General features: G+C 40.7%; 1 protein-coding gene across 4 annotated transcripts; it reads left to right on the top strand.

Annotated features, from left to right (window-relative positions):
- Positions 1-50: 50 nt before the first annotated feature.
- On the top strand, positions 51-22,446 carry ZBTB25 (zinc finger and BTB domain containing 25). Of its 4 annotated transcripts, none has more exons than XM_058739311.1 (3): positions 53-183; positions 13,399-13,578; positions 16,880-22,446. In XM_058739311.1, the coding sequence occupies exons 2-3, from the start codon at positions 13,406-13,408 to the stop codon at positions 18,012-18,014; spliced, it is 1,308 nt and encodes a 435-aa protein (XP_058595294.1). In that variant the 5' UTR covers positions 53-183; positions 13,399-13,405; the 3' UTR covers positions 18,015-22,446. The 4 variants fall into 4 exon arrangements, with proteins under 4 accessions (XP_058595297.1, XP_058595294.1, XP_058595295.1 ...); XM_058739312.1 differs by having other exon boundaries at positions 181-287; XM_058739314.1 differs by lacking the exon at positions 13,399-13,578 and having other exon boundaries at positions 51-183.
- The last annotated feature ends 371 nt before the right edge of the window (positions 22,447-22,817 follow it).

Genomic DNA, 22,817 nt, shown 5'->3' with positions numbered 1-22,817 from the left:
CTCTCCTCGTTCCCCGGCTACCAGGCGCGCGGTCACGTGGGCCCATCGCGGGGCGGCCGGCGCGGGAAGCCGCGCGAGAGCGGACCGTAGGGTGCGTGAGCCGGCGCCGCCGCGTGACGTGCGCGGCGCGGGAGCCGCCCCTCCCGCACGGTGGAGCCGGCTGGCCGCCGCGGCGGCGTCTGGGTAAGCGACGCGGCCCGGCCCTTGTGGGCTGCTCCGGGCTCAGTCCCTCCCGCCGCGAGCCGCCCGGGGCGGCGGCCTGCAGCTGCGCCGGTCGTGGGACAGATGCAAGTAGCTGGGGAGAGGGGTGTTCTGGTCCGTTTGACATGTCAATCAGGGCACAGGAGGAAAATGGCAACCGCCAGGGAGCGCTGGGCCGAGGATGCCCAGAACCACTTTTTGCTGCCCGCAGAAGGTGGCTGTCGGGGCCTGACCCCGCGTGGGAACCCCCGCCAGCAGGCCTGCGGCGTTCCCCGGGCGGCCGCGCGGACCCTTCTCGCAAGTGGGCGGGTCTCGTGGTGCAAACTGCGAGACGCTTCGGCCACTGTCCTCTCCCTCCCCCACCCCTGTTTGTGATTACCCCGTTTCTAGGGCAGGAAGTTCCTCCCCCCTTCATAATTCATTTCTTCCTTTTTTCGGATTATATTGATTTCATTCTGAGTAAATCCAGTTTTTCTTTTAAAAGTTTGCCCCATCATTCACTGCTTACCTAGCACTTGTTATTTGGAAAAATCAAGCTGCTTAGGCAGCACCTAGAGCTGTACTTGGAACTTGATAGTAACTAATGTGTTTCCTAAAGTAACGCCTGGTTCCCCCGGGGAATTATATTTGGTATTCGTTCTCTTGAGACTCGGGTCTTTTGGCAAAACTGTTGATTCTCACAGGATTTTGTCAAGCGTGTAAGGTATACGTTGGAATGACATTTTAAAGCTGCAAGGGGCCTTAGAGGAAATCCAGTTCATCCCTCTCATTTTACAATCAAAGACACCCGGCCTAAAGAACGTGTAGCTTGATCGAAGCCCTACATCTTTTGAGTAACTGGATCGTAGGGCTCTAGGCCTTGATTATTGGGCTCTCCACCACACCAGGAGCACAGTGCCGGTTTAACCCACTCACTGTAGAGACTGTCTGCCAGAGGTGATATACTTGCCTTGATTCAGATTATTGAGAAACCAGGCTTGGCCATTGTGTGATGGCTCTGTTATTTTAAGGAATGGGGTTGGCATTATCTCTAGGTGAAATAGACTCCCTATGATGTACTTTGGGGCTCAAAGGCTGTCTCCAAAATTCAGCCGTATTATCTGCAAGAATAACCAATATTTGCAGCATTGGTTGCTTCCTTAGGTTAAGGCATCAAAGATCTGTTTAGCAAGCAATCTGGATGTGTTTTGGTTAAGGGTAAACTATCCATGATCAGAAAACAGTCCCTTAATAGGGCGTAGGATACTGGGATAGCACGTGTAATAGATTCATTTTGGTTTTGTTTGTTTGTTTGTTTGGAATAGATTAGTTCTGATAGCTGGGAGGTTACGGGAAACCGTGGAAGGTCACAAGGATGGTTATCGACAAAGCAGGGAGGGGCGTCACATGACGTGCTATACCTTTTTGCCCAGCCCTTCCCTGAATGTCTTATTTAGAAGCAGTGGAAATGGATTCTCCTCAGCTTGTTCGCTGTTTACTGAGCACCAGCAGTGGCTAGCCACTTTCATAGATGAATTGTGAGTACTTAATAAAAAAGGAGGTAGTAGTGTTTCTATGTTACAAGCGAGGAAACAGACTTAGAGGATTTACCTGTCTTCTGTGATACTGTCATTTACAGCAGAATTCAAGGCCAGATCACTTATCTCACAAGTCCAGTCAGTGCTCTCGTGCATTGTATCTTGCTACGACTTCAAGCCAGGAAAAGGATGAGAGAATCGCCTGTGGCTGATTTATTGGCGCCTGTGGTTGCCCAGAGAGGCCGAGCAGGACTTTCAGCTGCCCTCTTTGCCTTAGAAAATGGAGCTGTGTGCTTCCACCCTATCTCCTGAGGGGAATGGGCAGGAGCCAGGCTGTCTAGCTGGGGAGGAGGGGCCCAAGAGTCTTGGCCGTAAAATATCCTGGCAAAGGCAGTGCTGGGAAGTGTTGCATAATGCCCTCCCCACCACTGAACCAAAGTGATTTATTTACTATGGCCCATAGGTGGTGCTTGACCATCTTGTTACAGAAAAACTTGTCTTTTTTTTTTGTCATAATAGGGCCAGAACAGAGTTGGGGTTTTAGATTATTGCAGGGTTTTTTTTTTTTTTCTCCTCGTCTTAAAAAAGCAGTGCAGGTGCTCTTATCTTGATAAATTATAAAGTACTTGTACACCACTTCCTGTGCTCCGTTTTTGCTTATTTATTCCAAATTGCATGCGAACGTCAGTCTTTTGAGAGAAGAATGCTAAGAAAAGTACTATTCCAGTTGATAGTTATCAGCGCAGGTTATGGAATCAGACCTAGCTCTTGATCCCCACTTTATACTATCTGCTAGTTGTGGGTACTAAGTCTAGGTTTTTCTTCATCTGTATAACGGAAATAAAAATAACGCATAGTCAAGGTGAGGACTAAAAGGGAGAATGTACATAGGGCACTTAGCACAAGGCCTTGCATATAGTATTTACTCATTATAATAGTAGCTACTTTAACAGTATTATTTTTTCTAGGATACTAAAGATTGCTACTTGAACTTGTTTAGGGCGAGTGGAGTAAGAGGAAAGTATTTGAAACAAACATCAGTTTTAGGATTAGTAATTTATTCACAAATCTGCTTTCCCTTTGCCAGTGGGAATTTTTTTTTTAATCTTTAAAAAAAATTTTTTTTCATGTTTACTTGTTGTGGGGGAGGGTAAAAGAGAGTGGCGCACAGAATTCGAAGCAGGCTCCAGGCTCCCAGCTGTCAGCACAGAGCCCCATGCGTGGCTTGAACTCACGAACCTGAACCCGTGAGATCATGACCTGGGCTGAAGTTGGACGCTTGACCGACTGAGCCTCCCACACACCCCTTTTTAAATCTTAATTGAAGAAAAAAATGTTTATAGTATTGTTAGTTATTTTTGAAATTTTTCTAATTCATTTTTTCCCTGTACTTATCAGTCACATAATGACTTTTGGTTCCTTGTGAAAAACTCTAGGCACTTTAAGCAAAATTAACCCATGTGGATAACATGTTTGTGGAACGTTCTGTAGCAAAGGAAGTACTGGTTCACCTATATTCAGAAGTAATAATTATTCTTGTTTATACTGTATTCTAGATCTGTACTAGCATTGTCGTTTTCCAGCTTTCTGCTGTCCTTTGAGTAGCTTTTTTTTTTCTTTCAGAAATGCAGTCATTATTTTTTTAGTGGACTAAGAAGACCGTTTATTTTCCTTCACAGGGTTCTGATTTTTTTAAGGTCCACTAGCTGTTTGCATTCACCAGTATTAGCATTCATGTTTGCCTGGTGCTGCGGCTTTATCAGGCATCCCACATGTTGGTTGGATGGGGGTTAGAGATGTAGTAGGCTGGCTGGGTCTGGCAACAGGCAGGAGGCCCCAAACTAACGTTTCCCTGTTCCGTTAAAGGTTTCTAGAGCATAACTGCTCTTCCTGTGTCTTCTACCACGTCTGCTTCTTACCCTCTTTTCTAATATTTTTAGTGATTTTCATAAGCAGATCCTAGAATTACTGTACGTTTTATCTAGTATTTTCAGATTTGTGATTTCCATATCATTTTCAGATATTATGAAAATAGGCATAATGGCGTCTGAGAGGACATACCTCTTTTTCCTAAATACTTCTTTAGAAGAAGTCTGGAAATGATGTGTTCCTCCTCTGCCCCCAGTGCCCATTCTACTAGTTTGGGAGCACTTTTGTTTCTTAGGATCTGGCTAATTTTTTTGTTTAACATTAGAAGTACAATAGTTGATTTTTCATTTAACGTATTTGGTGTAATTCCCACATTTTGAGAACTTCTTGTAAAATTGCTTCTTTTTCTCTGAAATTATAGAGTGAAATATTCTCTTCGGGTTGCTTAGTTCCCTTCTAATACAGTGGTTCTTAACTGAGGCATCATATTAGAACTACCTGAAGAGCTTTTTAAAAAAGGATCTGAGCCTCACAGCAATTGTCTTTGGGTTAGCGTGGAGTGGAACGCAGGCATCAGTACAGCCCCTGCATTTTAAGTTTTACAGTACAGTCAGTGATAAGAGCTACTGTTCCATGATTAAATGATCTCTGCAAACATTCCTTCTCTAGATTATAAACTGTTACACCTCCACAGTCATGTGAAAGTACCATTGAAAAATTAAAACCATTGTATAAAGTCTGTTATCACTTGGCACTTTGAATATATCTGCTTTTATCTTTGTATTTATAGCCATGAGTAAGTATCTCAAAAAAGCTGTACACATTCCTCTGCCAACTTTTCTCTTTGTCTATTAATTATAATTAATAATAAAGTCACAATGGTAGGAACCACAGAGAAAATATCTAAGACTGTTTATTTTCTACAGCAACAGATGTCTTATACCTATGTCTCTTTTTTATTAAAGATTCATACAGCCTGAGAGAATGAAAAGCTGTGTATTCAAGGATATCGTCTATCGTCTGGCTACCATAGATCTGAGAGTCCAGTCTAATACAATAAATATTTAAATAAATGAGAATAAATAATATAAAATAAGTAAAAACTAAAAGATGTTAAATGTCAGCTAACTTTTTATTAAACAAAAATAGATACTGGTATAAAGCTGTTCTAGTTTACTTAGTTTGAGCTAATCCAGAGTTACTGCAATTGAGTTAGTAAATAAGATTTTGTAGTTTTTCTTAAATATCAATACTGATTTTATTATTACAGTATAAATACCACTTTGATAATAAAGCATCTTAAGATGAAGTACTCTTTCATTTTGACTATGGTATTTGTCAATTTAATAAAATGTATAAAATTATTTTTCTGCAACCTCTCTCACATCTTAAAATTGCCACCCCAAATTCGTTTTTTCTTAACTTTTTTTTTTCCCTCCCAGAGGGAGGGAGGGAGAGAGAGAATCTTAAGCAGGCTCCATGCCCAGCACAGAGCCCTATGCAGGGCTTGAGCCGAAGTCAAGAGTTGGACACAACCAACTGAGCCACCCAGCTGCCCCTCCACCGGAAATTCTTAAATGTAACTTCTAAGATCTTTCTGCATGCATAGAAAGCTTTGGCTGTTCCACATAGTAGAGAAAATAGAATTGATGGTCAAAGAAATAATGAGCAAAGGCTATATGAAAAGTTTAGCTAATAATTTGCAAAGTAGGTTGCATTAGCAAATGTTTTTAATAACTCTGTGGTGGATTGGCTATACTGACATGAGATAAAATCTGGTTGTGTTGCCTTGAAACATCAAAGGTCTATTATTATGCAAACAAGTTTGAATGAGCCTATTATGTATGTAAATTGTGGTTTTTTGTTTTGTTTTGTTTTTTAACAGATCTGAGTTTTTTTCATTTTATACACTTGGAAACATTTCCCCCTTATTCAATTCAATATATTTGCAAAATCTGCATCAGTATATATGTTAAAAGTTTTACATGGGGGTTTTAAAGAAAGGGCATGAGTTTAAAGTCAGACTTGAAGGGTGCCTGTGTGGCTCAGTTGGTTGAGCGTCTGACTTCAGCTCAGGGCATAATCCCCCAGTTCATGGGTTTGAGCCCTATATTGGGCTCTGCTGACCGCTCATGGCTGGAGCCTGCTTCAGATTCTGTGTCTTCCTCTTTCTCTGCCCCTCCCTGGCTCGGGCTTTGTCTCTCTTGCTCTCAAAAATAAATAATAAACATTAAAAAAAAAAAAGGAATTGTCCTTGAGTAACTAATTAACTTTAACAAAAAAATAAAAGTAAAGTCAGACCTGAAGTACTGTCAGTTAATGGCTAATTGCCTGACGTCGGGTACCTTTCCTGCCTTCCCTAAGCCTGTGCTTCCTCAACCATAAAATGGAACCAATATAGTACCTGCTCTACTACCTCATAGGATCAAAAAAAGATAGCATAGGGCAGAGATTCTCAAATTATGGTGCAAGGACCCCCAGAGATTCCGGAAACCTTTTCAGGATCTACAAGGAGTTTGCTTTTGCAAGGCTGAAATATCTTACTATGCTTGAATCGAAACAACATGTGGCAGGGGCACCTGGGTGGCTCAGTTGGTTAAGCAACTGACTCGATTTCTTCTCAGGTCATGATCTGACAGTTTAGGAGATTGAGCCCTGAGTAGGGCTCTGACCTCAGAGCACACGGCCTGCTTGGGATTCTCTCTCTCAAAATAAATAAACTTTTTTTTTTTAAACGTTTATTTATTTTTGAAAGACACAGGGCGCAAGTAGGGGAGGGTCAGAGAGAGAGAGAGAAACACAGAATCTGAAGCAGGCTCCAGTCTCTGAGCTGTCAGCACAGAGCCCAACACAGGGCTCGAACTCAACAAACCCTGAGATTATGACCTGAGCCAAAGTCGGACAATCAACCAACTGAGCCACACAGGCGTCCCAATAAATAAACATTTTTTTTTTAATGTGGCAACAGATTATGTGAACGGAGAAGCAATGAACCCAGCTGTATTTTTTAGAGCCAGGCATCAGAAGATTGTTAACTATAAAACAATGTTTCCCTTCCACTTAAAAAATATATGTAGTTATTTTTTTAGAAAAAGTATATTTTATGTTAATATGGGCTTACTGTTATTTTAAATGAATTAAAATTTTTAAGATGTCTCCCTTTTGGGGCACCTGTGTGGCTCAATCAGTTGAGCATCTGACTCTCGATGTTGGCTTAGGTCATGATCCCAGGGTCATAGGATTGAGCCCCACGTTGGACTCTGCACTGAGCATGGAGCCTGCTTGGGATTTTCTCTCTCTCTCTCTCTCTCTCTCTCTCTCTCTCTCTCTCTCTCTCTCTCTCTCCTCCCCCTCCCCCCTTCCCCCTCTCTCCCCGTCCCCCCTCTGCCCCTCCCTTGCTCACATGCTAACACATTATGTCTCTCAAAAAAGTCTCACTTTTAATTTTTTATATGGCAGATATTGATAAATATAATCCACATAAACAACAGCCTTTTGCAGTCCTTAATAGTGTTTAAGAGTGTAAGTGGATCTTGAGTCCAGGACTATTTAGAACTGATGAAGGGTGATAATGGCTGAGTAGTTCCTGTTGGGACAATTCTGAAATAAAAACTACATTTGACCCTTGCACTGAGTGGGGATTAGGGGTACCAACCCCTCTGCAGTTGAAAATCTGCATATAACTTGACTCCCTACCCTCAGCTTAACTGCTAAGAGCCTATTGTTGACTGGAAGCTTTACTGATAGCATAAACAGTCAACTAACACATTTTTTATATGTATAATATGCTATATTATAATGTAGAGAAAAGAAAACTTATTAAAATCATAAGGAAGGGGCGCTTGGCTAGCTCAGTAGAGCGTTCGACTCTTGATCTCGGGGTTCTGAGTTGAAGCCCCATGTTGGGCCTGGAGCTTACTTTAAAAAAAAAAAATCATAGGTCAGAGAAAATACATGTACAGTACTGTGTTTATGGAAAAAAATCCACATATAAGTGGACCTGTGCAGCTCAAACCAATGTTCAAGGGTCAACTGTATGAACTTGAAAAAAAGCTTTAGAAACTACCAGATGGCATTTGAAAGTGACAAAAATCAGGCAGAAACTGGAATAAGGTCTATACTTGGGAGAAGGGAACATCAGTGGGCACATTTCCATTTCTATGGCTTTTATCCTGAGAGAAGACTCCTGTTGGTGACATGAGGAGATGGCTAAAATTAGGTTAATAACCTGTAATCTTACTTGCTTGAAGAAAAGAGGACAGAGTTCAGGGTGATCACACAGCTGGGAAGAAAAGGAAAATTCCAGAAAGGATGCTGGGAGGACCCCAAATACTGTATATTACTCAGCTTGAATCTCTTGCCAATCCCTAAACTTAGATATATGTGGAGCAACCCCCATTCGGCACACCAACTGCTAAAAACACTGAACCAGAGGGCAGGCAGAATTTGGAGTTTAAGTCCAACCAAGTTAATTATAACAACAAAGCAAAAACATCAATGTGTTTTGGAAGAATATTACAGAATCTAGAGTCTTTACTGCAGTAATCACAATGTCTAGGATATTGTCCAAAATGAAACAGAAAACTATCACCCTAATTAATGAAGATTGATTCCAAGATGACCCAGAGGTTTGATTTGGCAGAGAAGATTTAATGTTTATTTTTGAGAGAGAGACACGGGGCACAAGCAGGGGAGGGGAGGGGCAGAGAGAGGGAGACACAGAATCCGAAGCAGGCTCCAGGCTCTGAACCGATAGCACAGAGGCTCTGAACCAATAGCACAGAGCCTGACGCGGGGCTCGAACTCACAAACTGTGAGATCATGACCTGAGCCAAACACTTAACTGACCGAGCCACCCAGGCACCCCTGGCAGAGAAGATTTAAAGTAGCTATTATAACTATGCTCAGGAACATAAAGTAAAGCGGTAATGGGCAAAGAAATAGGAAATCTCAGCAGAGAACCAGACACTAAAAAGGAATGAGATGAAAATTTTAGACCTGGAAATATATCTGAAATTAAAAATTCACTGAATGAGTTTAACAGAAATGACAAGAGTCCATGAATTTGAAGACAGGTTAATAGAAAGTATCACACCTAAAAGAGAAAAAGAGATTGTTTTATGTGAAAGTTCTGTATGAACTTCATCACTATATGTTAGCATCAGGGATTATTACTCTAGGTTTCTTTCAAGGCCTAAATTCAGCTCTTCCCTTTGCATATGGACTAACTTCATAGTATGTAAATCAAAGCCATCTTACAGACTACTCTCACATTCTCCCCTCACCTCATCTCCTTGCCACCATCAGTAAGAAATCCCTCTCTTCTCTGTGGCTGACTACTACACTTAAGACTTTTGCTTGTGTTCCTTCTGGCTTCTAGAGACTCCACCCCTCTTCAGGCTGGAAGTCTTCTCCAAGCTGAAGCTGCCTATTCTCAGTGCCCTATCCTATCTGTACCTACCCTTTATGACGTGTGCTTTCTAACATCCTCTTGCAGTGAGATATTTTGCTCTTGCTGCTTTCCCATTGTCAAAGGTCACCAGAAACCTCTTGGTCCCCACACTTGGGGCATTTGTAATAGGCCTCATCCTCATGTTTGTCTGCAGCATTTTCCACCATGGAAAATGGAGGCTGTTGGGCTCCCCCAGCCAAGGCTCTTGCCTTCCTTCACCATTCCCTTATATAAGAAAATATATTTTCTTATTTCTCCTTTTCTTCTTCTTGTGTCTTTTCTGTGTTGTTCAAGGATTCATTCTTAGCTTTTTTTCCCCTCTTATTTCACTCAGTAGTCCCATCCACTCCTGGTGGCTTCGGTTGTGTAATTACTGAGGCCCTTCTCTCTCTAGCCCTGATCTCCAGAGCTCCAGTCCTCATGTTGTCTCATTGATCACCAAGCGTTTCTACTCAGATGTCCTAGCGTGAACACCTTGAACTATGTCCAAAATGAAACTTCTCTTTTATTAAGACAGCTTCTGTGCCTCTTCCCCAGCATTCTGGGACCCTGCCTTTGTATTGACACCTGACAGTTATTCTGCAAATACGACCTGAAGGGAGGAACGAATTCTTCCAGTGACCCAAGCTGGAATTCTGAGATTCACCTTTGACTTGATATTCTCTGTGGCTTATCACTTCCAGTCTGCTGCCAGGTCATGTCAGTTCTGCGTCTGGTGCGTCTTTTTTTATTCCTTCATTCCCACTGCCATTACTTGGATATTACAGCAGACTCCTTGCTGGTCTTTATTTCTCCATACCTTTCCCTTGCTAATCTTTTTTATGTATTGTTACTAGAGCAGTTTGACTAACAGGCCTGATGATGATGATGATACTTGGTATTATGGGCCCCACTACTTTTAAGTGCTTATATGCATTATCGTATTAAATCTATATAACAACCTGTGAGATAGATACTGTAATTATCCATCCATAGTTTACAAGTAAAACCAAAGACCAGAAAGTTAAGTATCTTCTCAAGATCATACAGCTAAATGACAGAATTGAAATTTTAATCCAAGCTGTCTAATTCCAGGGTCTGAGCTTTAACTACTATGTGTTCTCCCTCCAGCAAAAACGTCTTAACAGTTCATCTCAAACACAACTGGAGTACCTTTCAGTTTTACAATTGGTACCCTGTGTGAGCTAACCACATCTCGTTAGTCACTTACTTTTGTTTTTTCTATGCCCTACTGAATTCTTCAGTTACCTGTATATTCACACTCTTCCCTGTAATTCTATTCATCCTGTTTTTTTTCTGCCTGGAATGCTATGTTCATCCTCTGCTGTCCATCTATATAATGGCTTATTTTCCATTGAGTCACCTGCTGTTGATCCCTGCCCCCCCCCCCCATAACATGTTCTCTGAACTGCTCTTAGGACATTTATCACTTTTACTTTATATCATAATTATTATGTTTTATGTTTTGTCTCCCCTATTAGCCTGCAGTCTTCTTGATTGCAGTATCTGTGTAATTTTTTTTCTATCCCTAGGCCTTGTGTAATGCGTGCTTTCAAATAATTTTTTCTTTATTAAGTTTCTCTTCAAAAAAAATGTGTTCAGTAAGTGAAGAATTTAACTGTTACTCATAGACGATTAACCACAACATTTTTGTCTATGTGGCTTTTTAGTGTGCCCTTTCTCATTTCCATGTGGTTCAATAGCTCATTATACTACTGCACTATATATAGACAGATAGATATAGATCTGGTGAAAATGTTTATGATCTGAGGTTTTGTTTTGCTTTAAACAATTTGTAAGGCTAGTTTAAGCTACTTCACTTTGAACCATTCATTGAATCTAAGACATATGTTTTTCACATGGTGAAATCTTCAGTATACCCAGTTTTATTTTGGTGTTTAAATCTCTCTCTAAATTGGTGGAGTTCAGGATTCTGGGTAATGTAGCAAATACGATAAGTAGTGACTTTTAGTCAAATGGCCTTTTGGAACAATACTTACAATTTGGATTTTTATTGAGGCTCGGGTCTCTGTAGGTTCTGTTATTTTCCTTATTTCATTACTGCTTACAGGCTTTTAAAATGAGATGGCAAGGAGTAAGAGTTTTGTTTTCATTTATTTTTTTTTTTAATTTTTTTTTTTTTTTTTTTTTTTTTTTGGGACAGAGAGAGGCAGAGCATGAACGGGGGAGGGGCAGAGAGAGAGGGAGACACAGAATCGGAAACAGCTCCAGGCTCCGAGCCATCAGCCCAGAGCCTGACGCGGGGCTCGAACTCACGGACCGCGAGATCGTGACCTGGCTGAAGTCGGACGCTTAACCGACTGCGCCACCCAGGCGCCCCTGTTTTCATTTATTTTTTAATTGGGGGAGGCTTAGGAGAAACTTACGTGTGAGTAAGTAGAATTTTAAAAAGCAATTTATGAATGTAGAACTAAAAGCAGCAAATTGCAGGATTCTTAAAGTATGCTATTATTTACATACATTTTTAAAACATGCAAAATAGTACTCTCCCTTCTTAAGGGATATGTACAGATGCAGCAAGAACATAATGCTGTTACAAGACAGTCATAAACACCAAAGTCAGGATGATGACTGCCTTCAGAGGCAAGGTAGGAGGTAGTGCAAGCGAGGGAGAGATGGCAGGGGGTCTCTGCCATGTTTGTAACGTTTACCTTATGTGCTCAGGGCTGGGTGGCTGCGTGTTTGTCCCATTGCTCTCTGTGCCTATTTGTCCATCTGAACTACTTCATAATTTTTTCTTTTAAAGTTTATTTTGAGAGAGAGAGAGAGAGAGGGGGAGAGAGAGAGAGAGAGAGAGAGAGAGAGAGAGAGAGAGAGAGAGAGAGAATCCTGAGCAGGCTCCACACTGTCAGTGCAGAGCCCGATGCGGGGCTCAAACTTAAAAACCGGGAGATGATGACCTGAGCCGAAACCAAGAGTCAGAAGCTTAACTGACTGAGCCACCCAGGTGCCCCAAGGCTTCCCTGTGTGTCTTGATGTATAACCTGACCATTCCCTAAGCATCTCCAGTTTGTCGGTCATGTTCCCTCTGAAAGGTGGAAAGGGAGGACATTTGGGCTCGGGAGCCCAGTACCTTGGTTTGAATCCCCTGCTCTCCCACTTACTAGCAATATGACTTGAGTCCGTTTATTCTGCACTGATTCAGTTTCTTCATCTGTAAGGTGCATTGCTTACTCCCTTTATTGTAGAGTTGTATTGAGAATTAAATGAGTAGAAAGTTCCTAAGGGAAAGGAAACACCGTTAAGTGTTAGCTGGTTCTATTATATAATTGATCACTCAGCTGTCTGCTGCCCAAGCTGCGGCCAATCTCCAGACAGCTAACCCCACACTTTCAACGCTGACCTCTTCGACTTTGGTCTCTGGCTAGTGAGGAAACTTCATTCTCTTTCGCAGAAATTGCTCTTTAGAGAAGGTTTTTCCCAGCTTGCCAGTGATGACCTTCGTACCTGGCTGCCTTCTCCTTAAAACACTGGTGGCTGTCTACACGGTTGGGGAGGAGGTGGTGAAGCGGGGCCTCCCACCTACACGTAACGACAGCACTCAGTACCCTTGCTGCTCACACTGCTCTCCCTTGCTGGCAGAATTCTTCTGCGTGTTCTTTCTCATGCGTGATTTTTCCCAGGACCAGTGGTCCCATTCTGTATTGTTTCTTCAGGAGCCTCCATACTTGTATGTATGTCTGAATCCAGTCAATATCAGGGTATAGGCTCTTTCCCATAGGGTTCCAGGCCCCATGTAAATCAGGGGGTGTGGCTTAGTATCTATTTTAAGGGCTCCTGAATGTACTGTGACTGACACATTTCCCAAACATTGTATGATAGTCAGGAGGCCAGTGTCCCCTGACCACATAGAGGATTCCTAAGGAGCAGTAACACCTCCAGCCCAGCCAGGACACTGTTAAGTTATTAACAGTTATGGTTAACATTTGAATAGCAGTTTCCATCACAAGGTGGTTGTCACATAACCTCACTCATTTAGGTCTGAGGAATGGGTCAGCATCTCAATCCCATTTTCCAGTGAGGAAACAGAACGGACTGGTAACGTCGAGGTCAGATAGATTAAAAAAGGACAGCCTTCCTTTTGCTTCTGTGTCACTCATACCAAGCCACCTTCTTACCAAATGAAAAAGACCATATTTTACCGTTTTCGAAGAATTGGTATTTTCATAAGGAGGGGATTTCATGTTAGCTAGGTTTGGGGTGAAATTAACAGTATTAAAAACTATTGAATAATCTCGTTTAAATTTAGGTGTCCTTGTACTCTAGATGTGTGTGAACTGTAGCTAATTTTGTAAAAAAAAAAAAAAAAAACCAAACAAAAATTGTGCTTTTTCTCAGAGCCACAATGGACACAGGTAGCCATAGCCTTGTCCTCCTGCAGCAGCTGAACATGCAGCGAGAATTTGGTTTTCTGTGTGATTGCACAGTTGCTATTGGAGACGTTTACTTCAAAGCCCACAGAGCAGTGCTTGCTGCTTTTTCTAACTATTTCAAGATGATATTTATTCACCAAACAAGGTAAGGATGTGCTTTTGTAAATCAGAAGAATTTTAAATATTGTGATATAGCTAAACCTTATTGTAACATCATTTGGGGGATTCTTTGTCATGGGGTCACCTTAAGAAATAAAAAAAAGTTATGTATTTTTTTTTTTTTACACATCTAGTAATTCATCTCTGTGTGTAGGATCCATGGTGGAAGGTAAAAATGAAAACAGTAATAGCTAAAAGTTATTGGAGGCTTATCCCATACCCAAGCACTAAGTATTTACCTAATGTACATTCTACTGTTATGCACACTATTTTATTTTATTTTATTTGTTTATTTATTCTTGAGAGAGAGAGAAACAGAACACAGTGTGGGGGTGGGGGTGGGGATTGCGGGCAGAGAGCAAGGGAGACAGAATCCCAAGCAGATTCCACACCATTAGCACAGATCCCAATGTGGGACTTGAACTCATGAACTGTGAGATCATGACCTGAGCCGAAATCAAGAGGCAGATGCTTAATCGACTGAGCCAGCCAGGTGCCTCTTATCCACACTATTTTAGAGAAAAGAAGACTGAGGTTGAAGTAAATAATTGGTCCATCCAGGATTATAGCCCCCCAATAAGTTACACTCAAATGCAGATATGTGTTTTTAAAGATCTGTGTTCTACCACTAAGTTTTTGATACCTGTTCTGTAACACTTTCATAGCAAGGCCTTAATGTCATAGTTCTACCCATCTTATATTCTATACTATAGTTCAAAAGTCATTTGTTTCAAATACTATTTTCAAAAAGTGCTTTGATGTTTTGAATTTAGGTTATCCCAACATGATGGGTATGTAGGAAGAGGGCAGGAAAGTGGTATTCAGATTCTGAGCTCTTAAAGAATAGCTTTAATCCATCCTCGATTGAAAGGGATAGAATTCTCTATGTTTTTTTAAAGGACCGTGCATGAAATACTAGGAGTCTAGCCTCAATTACACATTTTTATTTACCCATTCATTCATTCAAGTATTTATCAGGTACTTAATGTCAGTACTGTGCTAGACCCCAGTAACAGGCTAATTATGCTCCCTGCCCTCAAGGGGTTAATAGTCTCATAGATAGTGCACGTAAAGAAAATAATCGCAGTGTAATTGATCTGTCTGTGCCTCAGTTTCCTTCTATGTAAGACACTGGCATTGTATGTGTACTCACCCCATGGTGTTGAGATTTAAATGGATTAATAATATTAAAATGCTTGGAACGGAGCTTTGCACTGTTAGCTACTGCTGTCAATAATTAACGTGATACGTCTATAATAGAAGTGTTGTAGAAGGTAGAGTGGAGTGTCAGCAGCTCTATTTTGAGGAGGTTGGAATAGGCTTTATTGAGGCCCTGTATCTTGAAGGATCAGGAGGAGTTTTCCAGATGTTGTAGAGGAATGCAGGAAGGTACGTTGCAGGCAGAGGGAAAAGTACACAGAAACATAGGCAGATATGAACCAGGCTAGTACATTGAGGAAACGGAGTACGTCAGAATGACTGGAATGCATGGCACAAGGAGGGAGGAGGTTGAAGGGGAGGACGTGTCATAGTTAGGGTCAGTGTCGAAACTGGCTTAGAAACAGTACCTTCACATCAGTCTCCTCTAAGAGCTGTGAGTTGGTTCAGCTCCCAAAGCGCCTGTTGTGTGCCAGGCACCATGCACGCTGAACTAAATCCAAGAGATGCAAAGGTGTCAGGCCTGCTGTCTGGTATCTCTGTTGAGCAACTAAAAATCCTCAGTTAACAGAGCTCTGTACCGATATAAAAAAGCCCTGCCACAGACCCTGGAAGTGGGTGGGTGAGAGCTAAGAGTGAAACCCAGGAGGCAATCCCGAGATACGGGGACTAAAGAAATGGATTGTCGCTATACTTACTGACACCCAGTGCACTGTGAAGCATTCACAAAGTTTTGCTTCAGAGAAGGTAAGTCCGTTGACTGATTCTGTTGTTCCTTGACATCCAGCACTTCCCTCAGGTTCTGTTTATCCTCATCTTGCAGGGTGTTTCCCAATTTCTTGTTCACTCATTATTTCCACCTATTATCTGAATTCTAGATTCATATCTAGAAATTGGGCTTGGGGTTATTTTGAAGTTTTTCAAAGTTATGCCTGTATTCATTTGTGATGTAAAGACTAGATGTGTTAATATAGTTAGGAAGCCAAAATAAGATTAGTGCTATTTATTTATTTATGAGAGAGAGAGAGAGAGAGAGAGAGAGCATGCGAGCAGGGGAGGGCAGAGAGAGAGTGAGACACAGGAACTAAGCAGCCTCCAGGCTGTGAGCTGTCAGCATGGAGCCTGATGCAGGGCTCGAACCCACGAGCCACGACATCATGACCTGAGCCCAAGTCGGATGCTCAACCGACTGAGCCCCCCAGGTGCCCCTGGGATTAGTGTAATTGAAATTCTAAATATTGCCAATTTCAATAGATCCTTTTTAAATTTTTAATATTTTTTATTTTGGTAAAATATATATAACATAAAGTTTGCCATTTGAACCATTTTCAGCAGCGTTGTGCAACCATCACTGCTGTCATTTCCAAAACTTTTCATCACCCAAAACAGCAACTCTGTGCCCATTAAGCAATAGCTCCCCATCTCTCCCGGCCCAAACTGCTGGTAACCTCTAATCTACAAATCTAGAATTTGCCTGCTCTAGATATTTTTTATAAGTGGCATCCTACAAAATGTGTCCTTCTGTGTCTGGCTTAGTTCACCTACCAGACGTTTTCCAGGTTCATCCATGTTGTAGCAGGTGTCAGAGCTTCATTCCTGTCTCTGGCTGAGTAATAGTCCGCTGTACGGACAGGCCACATTTTGTTTATCCAGGCACCTGTTGCTAGACACTCGCATTGCTTCCACCTTTTGGCTAGTGTGAATAATGCTGCAGTGAAGACTGGCGTGCAGGAGTCCTTTGGGTCCCCATTCTCAGTTCTTTTGATTATATTTTCAAAAGACTGGTAAGTTCCTTAACAGCAAGGGACCTGTTTTATTCATCACGTTTCTACTCCCTGGCAGCTTGTATAGGGCATATCACTTAGGAGTCACTAAACGTTGAACTCATCAGAACATCTGTGTGTGTTTCTTAACTTTAGGCGGTAGGTTGAAGACATGAAGACTTGTTGCTGGGCCACAGAGCTGGTGTATAGTGAAAGTTTAATTTTCCGTTGATATGTTTCATCAAGGCAGATTGCTAAGTTTGAACTTCTTGGGAAGAAATCACGTTAGCCTTAGACTGTATGCTGCTACCCAAAAGGCCAGCTGGTCATTTCATTTTGTGCGGTTCTGTTTTTTGTTTTTAACAGTGAATGCATAAAAATACAACCAACTGATATCCAACCTGACATATTCAGCTATTTGCTGCACATTATGTACACGGGGAAAGGGCCAAAACAGATTGTGGATCATAGTCGCCTGGAGGAAGGGATTCGATTTCTTCACGCCGACTACCTTTCTCACATTGCGACTGAAATGAATCAGGTGTTCTCACCAGAGACTGTGCAGTCCTCCAATCTGTATGGCATTCAGATCTCAACAACCCAAAAAACAGCTGTCAAACCGGGGCTGGAGGTCAAAGAAGCTCCTGCCAGTAACAGTGGCAACAGGGCTGCTGCGCAGGGTGACCACCCCCAGCTGCAGCTCTCTCTCGCTATTGGGCTGGATGATGGCACTGCCGATCAGCAGAGGGCCCGTCCTGCTGCCCACGCCTTGGAGGAACACCAGAAGCCCCCAGTGTCCATCAAGCAGGAGAGATGTGACCCAGAGTCTGTGATCTCCCAGAGCCATCCCTCACCCTCAGCGGAGGTGACAGGCCCCACTTTCACCGAAAGCGGTATCAAAATACACTTATGCCATTACTGTGGGGAACGTTTTGATTCCCGTAGTAACCTAAGACAACATCTCCATACCCACGTGTCCGGATCCCTCCCGTTTGGTGTCCCTGCTTCCATTCTGGAAAGCAACGACCTTGGTGAAGTGCATCCACTTAATGAAAACAGTGAGGCTCTTGAATGCCGCAGGGTCAGCTCCTTCATTGTCAAGGAGAATGAGCAGCAGCCTGACCACTCAAACCAGGGTACCACCGAGCCTCTGCAGATCAGCCAAGTGTCTCTGATCTCCAAAGACTCAGAGCCAGTAGAATTAAACTGTAATTTTTCTTTTTCAAGGAAAAGAAAAATCAGCTGTTCCATCTGTGGTCACAAATTTCTCCGAAAAAGCCAACTGCTGGAACACATGTATATACACAAAGGTAAATCTTCCAGATACAACCGATGCCAAAGGTTCAGTAATGCGGTAGCCCAGAGATTTCAGCCGTACTGTGACAGCTGGTCTGATGTCCCCCTGAGAAGTTCTTGCTTGTCGCAAGAACAGTTAGATTCATCCTGTGCCTTAGAGTCAGAGCTCACACAAGAAAGTGTGGACACTATCCTTGTGGAGTAGCACTTTCTCCTCCATAATTTTTATACCAATTCTGAAAAAAAATCCACATGCATTTTTTTATTCATAAACTCTCTTCCTCCTCAACGTCTGTTCACTTTTTTCTTTGCCATTTATCTATAGCTTTAAGGTGGTATATATTAGGTCTTATTGTAAGGTATGTTATACACATGGCTATTAAAATGTAACCTTCAAGTAGAGCCGTGAACCGTTCATAAATCGCAATTACGAAATCAGAAATCAGTGTAAGAATTATGGAACTTTAGAGTAAATATTTATAGAATTTCTAAGTAGAATCAGTAAAACCAAATTGAAAATGAAGTAAATGAAATTTTTTAAAGAATAGACTATCAGTTTTGGCTAATTTTTCACATGAATAAGCCACTGTAAAGACTATTTAAAATATTTTCTGGGGCACTGGGGGGGCTCAGTTGGTTGAGTATCCAACTTCTGCTCAGGTCATGATCTTGCCATTCTGAGTTCGAGCCCCACATGGGCTCTGTGCTGACAGCTCAGAGCCTGGAGCCTGCTTCACATTCTTTGTCTCCCTCTCTCTGCTCCTCCCCCACTCACGCTCTGTCTCTCAATAATAAATAAACATTAAAGATTTAAAAATAATAAAAAACAATAATAATATTTTCTGCCACATAGGGAGTTAAAGTTATTTCTAATGCATAACTATATAATGTATAAAAATTTTGTTTTAAGGCATAGCTATAATAAATCATGAGTAGTTTTAAAATCACTTTTTACTTATTAGCTCTGCAGCATCTTGCATGGCTTTTATTTATTTTTTCACATTGAGTATACCTCATTGTTAATGAAAAATATTTTAGTGAAAAGAGAGAAATGGAGGAGATTCAAACAGTAAAACAAAATCCTAAGCAGAGAAACAGAAATGTTCATACACCTAGATAAACAGAGCTTCAGACAGAACTGCCTTGACTAACACCAATGTTGTTACCTTAATCTAGAACGTTTTCTTAAGGATCTTAAGAGAAATTTGAGATTTTTTTTATGACCAGAAATTTACATCAGCTTAGAGAGGAAAATGATAAAATACAAATTGTCTTTCTACCCTCAGCGCCCGAGGATTTTCTAGGCTGCCTAAGTTGATGTTAATTTTCTATCACTTGAAGAAGTAGTTTTTCAGTGACACAGTTTTCATTTGTTTCTCGTCCATAAAACTAACAGTACACACAGTGTCCTAGAACTATGTCTGAAGTCCATGATAGCTTTCCCTTTGTGAATAACCTTAGCTCCCTTTTATAACAGTGAAACTTACAAAGCTAAAACACCAGAAAAATTAAAACTGATGGGCTAAATGATAGATTGTCCTGCTTTACGTTGCTGGAGAATAGCTGGTTAAACTTCACCACAAAGGATAGATCTAAATTGTTTCTGAAATGTTTAAATTTCAAAGATTAGTCAAGAATAACAAAGCAGAGAGGCTTTAAAACAGCCTCATCTTTTTTGTGTGTGCTGCCCTGTTAAGTTCAAAGCCTCACAGACATTTTAATAAATCTGGCTTGTGAGGCTTACAATTTAACTGTATACAGAAACTCTGAGCTCCTTTATTGACTGCATCCTTCTGAAGACATCTCCTGACAGCATCAGAGTGGAGTCAGAAGGGAGCTGAAAGAGTAATCCAGCCCATTCTAAGGGCACAAAGGTTTTCTCTGGGTAAACACTGAGTTTAGGTGACTTATGAAGTGGTAAGTTATTCTTGAAGGCTGAATGAAGAAACTACTGGGCATTGTCTAAGGCAGTAGCGTTTCTCCCTCAGACAAATGACTAAAACTTCCTGGGGTCAAGATTGTTATGTGTTGAGAATAAAAATCTAACTAGCTGTTTTTATAGTAGCAGTTACATTGGGAGTGGCTAAAAACAAATGTGTTGCTCTTGGGGGTGAGAACTTCATCTAATCTTAAACTTAAGTCACTTAAACAATGATTCAAACTTTTCTGCCCTCAAAGATTTCATCTCATAGGGTGAACACACATCTTAACATCGATTTCATGTATTTTAGGCTACTCATGATATACTCCTCGGCCTTCTTCAAGTGAAATTTTATTTTTCTCACTAGGATGACAGTTTTTCTGATTTCTTCCTTCTCTGTTTTCTTCTTGCTCAGTCATTAGTCCTTGACACAAGAAGTGCGTAGCTGAAGGGTGGGACTGCGGGTGCATATGAGTTGAGGTGTAGGGTAGCAGTTCAGGGCAGAGTCTGGAGAAATTGTGTTTGCTTGTGGCTGATTGGCCACGGTGGACATTAATTTAAAGCTGAAATATATTTATACTTATTAGATGTTAAGAACATAATGGTTAATTGTATTTTTATTCTCATTCATTTAGTTCCTTTTAATGTTAGAAATTCAGAGCAAATGTTCTTTCTTTTAGTCTTCATAATATTCTATTTTAGGAAGTGGGAAAATGTTAACTCCATTTTATAGGAAAAAAGTCCCAAAAGGTGGGTTGCAGAGAATCAGTGAATAGTGGTGTGGGAACTGACCCCTGTTTAATTTTTTTCATTCATTCAACAGGCATATTCTAAAAATAACTGTTACACGTATAATTAATACTGTGCCCTGAGTGTATTTTTTTAAGACTTGATTCCTTACTAAGAGAATCTACTTTGTATATATATATATATATATATATATATATATATATATATAAAAGGTTCTTTCAGCTAAACCCTTTAGTTTTGACCTCATCATCTGTAAAATGAGCTGTAATCTTAACCATATAATGTGGTTTGCATGATTACCAAGCTCTTAAAACTGGAAATGCTAGATGCACCTTAATTAATGTATGAGGCAAATACTAAGCAGACATTTTCTTCTTGGATCAACTTAGGATTCTCTCTTCTTTCCACATCCTACATATAGTTGTTTTCTGGAGAAAAACAGACTTGTTTCAGTATTTGTCCCTATTAGCATATTGTCAGAACTCTGGTACTCATAAGTGCAGTTTGCCTTATAAGAAAACCAAAATTTCTTGATTTCTATATCTTGAGATTATTATTTCTTGCTCTGTTTTTCTGATTTCTCACTTGTAAAGTGGACATAAACAATCCCTACCTCACAGGGGTGTTGTGAGGAATTGTGTTAAGTTCTCTTAATATTATTAATAAAAACCAGCCATATAAAGAAAACTACATATATTCTATAGCTAAACCTATTAACTTCAGTATTCCAACCTGTAAACTCTAGAATGTCTTAGAAGCAGTCATATACTATTTAATATTCAATAATTTTTTGACACAGTTCTTCCTTTTATTTTTTAGAAAGTACTCTAGAAACGGCAACGTTGCCAGAATTCCATTTCTATTGTAGTTTAATCAGTAGTATTTCTCTTTAGACTTTAGGAAGGGGGATATTCGTTCATTGGCATTATTGGGAATAAAACCTTGCCAATTTCAGCTTCATGGAAAGTTACCCCAAACATATTGTTTACACATGGAAAAAAAGAACAAAAGCAATGGAGAAAATATTATTTTCGTTTCTTTGCTGTAGGTCATCTAAAAAGTACATGGAGACAAGAAATAGAGTGGGGATAATAACATAGTTATTCATTATGTTCTATTAAAGTAACATTGGAAAGGCCTCACTTTAAACTGAAGGAAATACCTATTAATCATGGAAAAAGATAGTCTGGAAAATGGTATAATTCCATTAATGTTTATCTGCCCAGGCAAATTCTTAGTGTTGTAACCCAGATCCTTGATAAGTGTCATTTTTTAGTAGTAATTGAGGTAAAATAAGCCACACGAAGAGTTTTCATAATGTAATCTGTGTCTTTGTATGTTTTACATTAAATGTAGCTCTAAGGGATTTGATTATAATTAATTTTTAAATTCCTAAGAGTGAAATCTGTAAATGATTGTTCCCTGCTGTACTTCTATGTTTGTATGGTTGGACTTTTTGAAAACTGGTGAGATTATACAGCCCCAAGCCTGGATGTCTTAAATACAAGGAATCACCAACTGCGATTTTTGTCTTCAAGACCTGGAAGAACCCGTTGTGCTGCAGCATGTTTCTGTGCCACGCTCGACTGCTTAGTAGACAACTGCTCCGACGCATCTGACATTAACTGCCATTGGCTCTTCCATTTTGTGCCAAATAAAGTCATTTAGTCAGCGTAGATCAAATATGAACTTAAAATAGTTTCAAAGAAACTTGGAATTCAAACACTTGTGCAAGAAGAAAGGCCCACAGAAGAAATCCTCCACGTACAAGTAACACATGGCAAATTCATGGGGCCGGCAGAGAATAGTACATTGTTTGGTTAAACTCTTCCCACCTTACGCACCGTGAGTTTGCTTCCGACACATTAATTTAGAAAGTTTTGTATCCTCTATTTGGAATGAAAACAGTGGATTTCATGTATTTTATCATGACCAATAAATTAATGTGACTTGATCATAAACAAAACCTTTTTTAAGTGCGGCTTATCGACTGTTCTTATTTTACAGCAGTGTCTGCCAAGTGTTGTCATCCTAGCACTGGGGTAAGTAAGTCTCTGTGCCAGGGACCATCTTGGATGTGTAATGCAAAAATGCATCAGTGAACCCAGGTCTTATCAACCATAACCTGTGTTAATAGAAGATTGGTGTCCCAATCAAATGCTTTCCAACTGCCATCTCTGGAAAGAAAGGTAACGTCTAGCCATTGCCCAGTAGTTCCCTGCTTTGCTTCTTTCTTTCTTCCCTGTTTCCTGTATTTTCTCTAGTAACCTAATGTACAACAGTGGTTCTCAACCAGCATGTATTACTCAGGGTTCTCCAGAGAAACAACCAATAGCG

The sequence above is a fragment of the Neofelis nebulosa genome, chromosome 7 (genome assembly GCF_028018385.1).
Source record: "Neofelis nebulosa isolate mNeoNeb1 chromosome 7, mNeoNeb1.pri, whole genome shotgun sequence".
Lineage (NCBI taxonomy): Eukaryota > Metazoa > Chordata > Mammalia > Carnivora > Felidae > Neofelis > Neofelis nebulosa.
This window is presented reverse-complemented; position numbering and strand designations above follow the sequence as displayed.

Coding starts and splice junctions, on each gene's coding strand:
- ZBTB25 (XM_058739311.1), top strand. CDS start 13,406: ATGGACACAGGTAGCCATAGCCTTGTCCTCCTGCAGCAGCTGAACATG. Junction 13,579..16,879: donor ATATTTATTCACCAAACAAG/GTAAGGATGTGC, acceptor TGTTTTTAACAG/TGAATGCATAAAAATACAAC.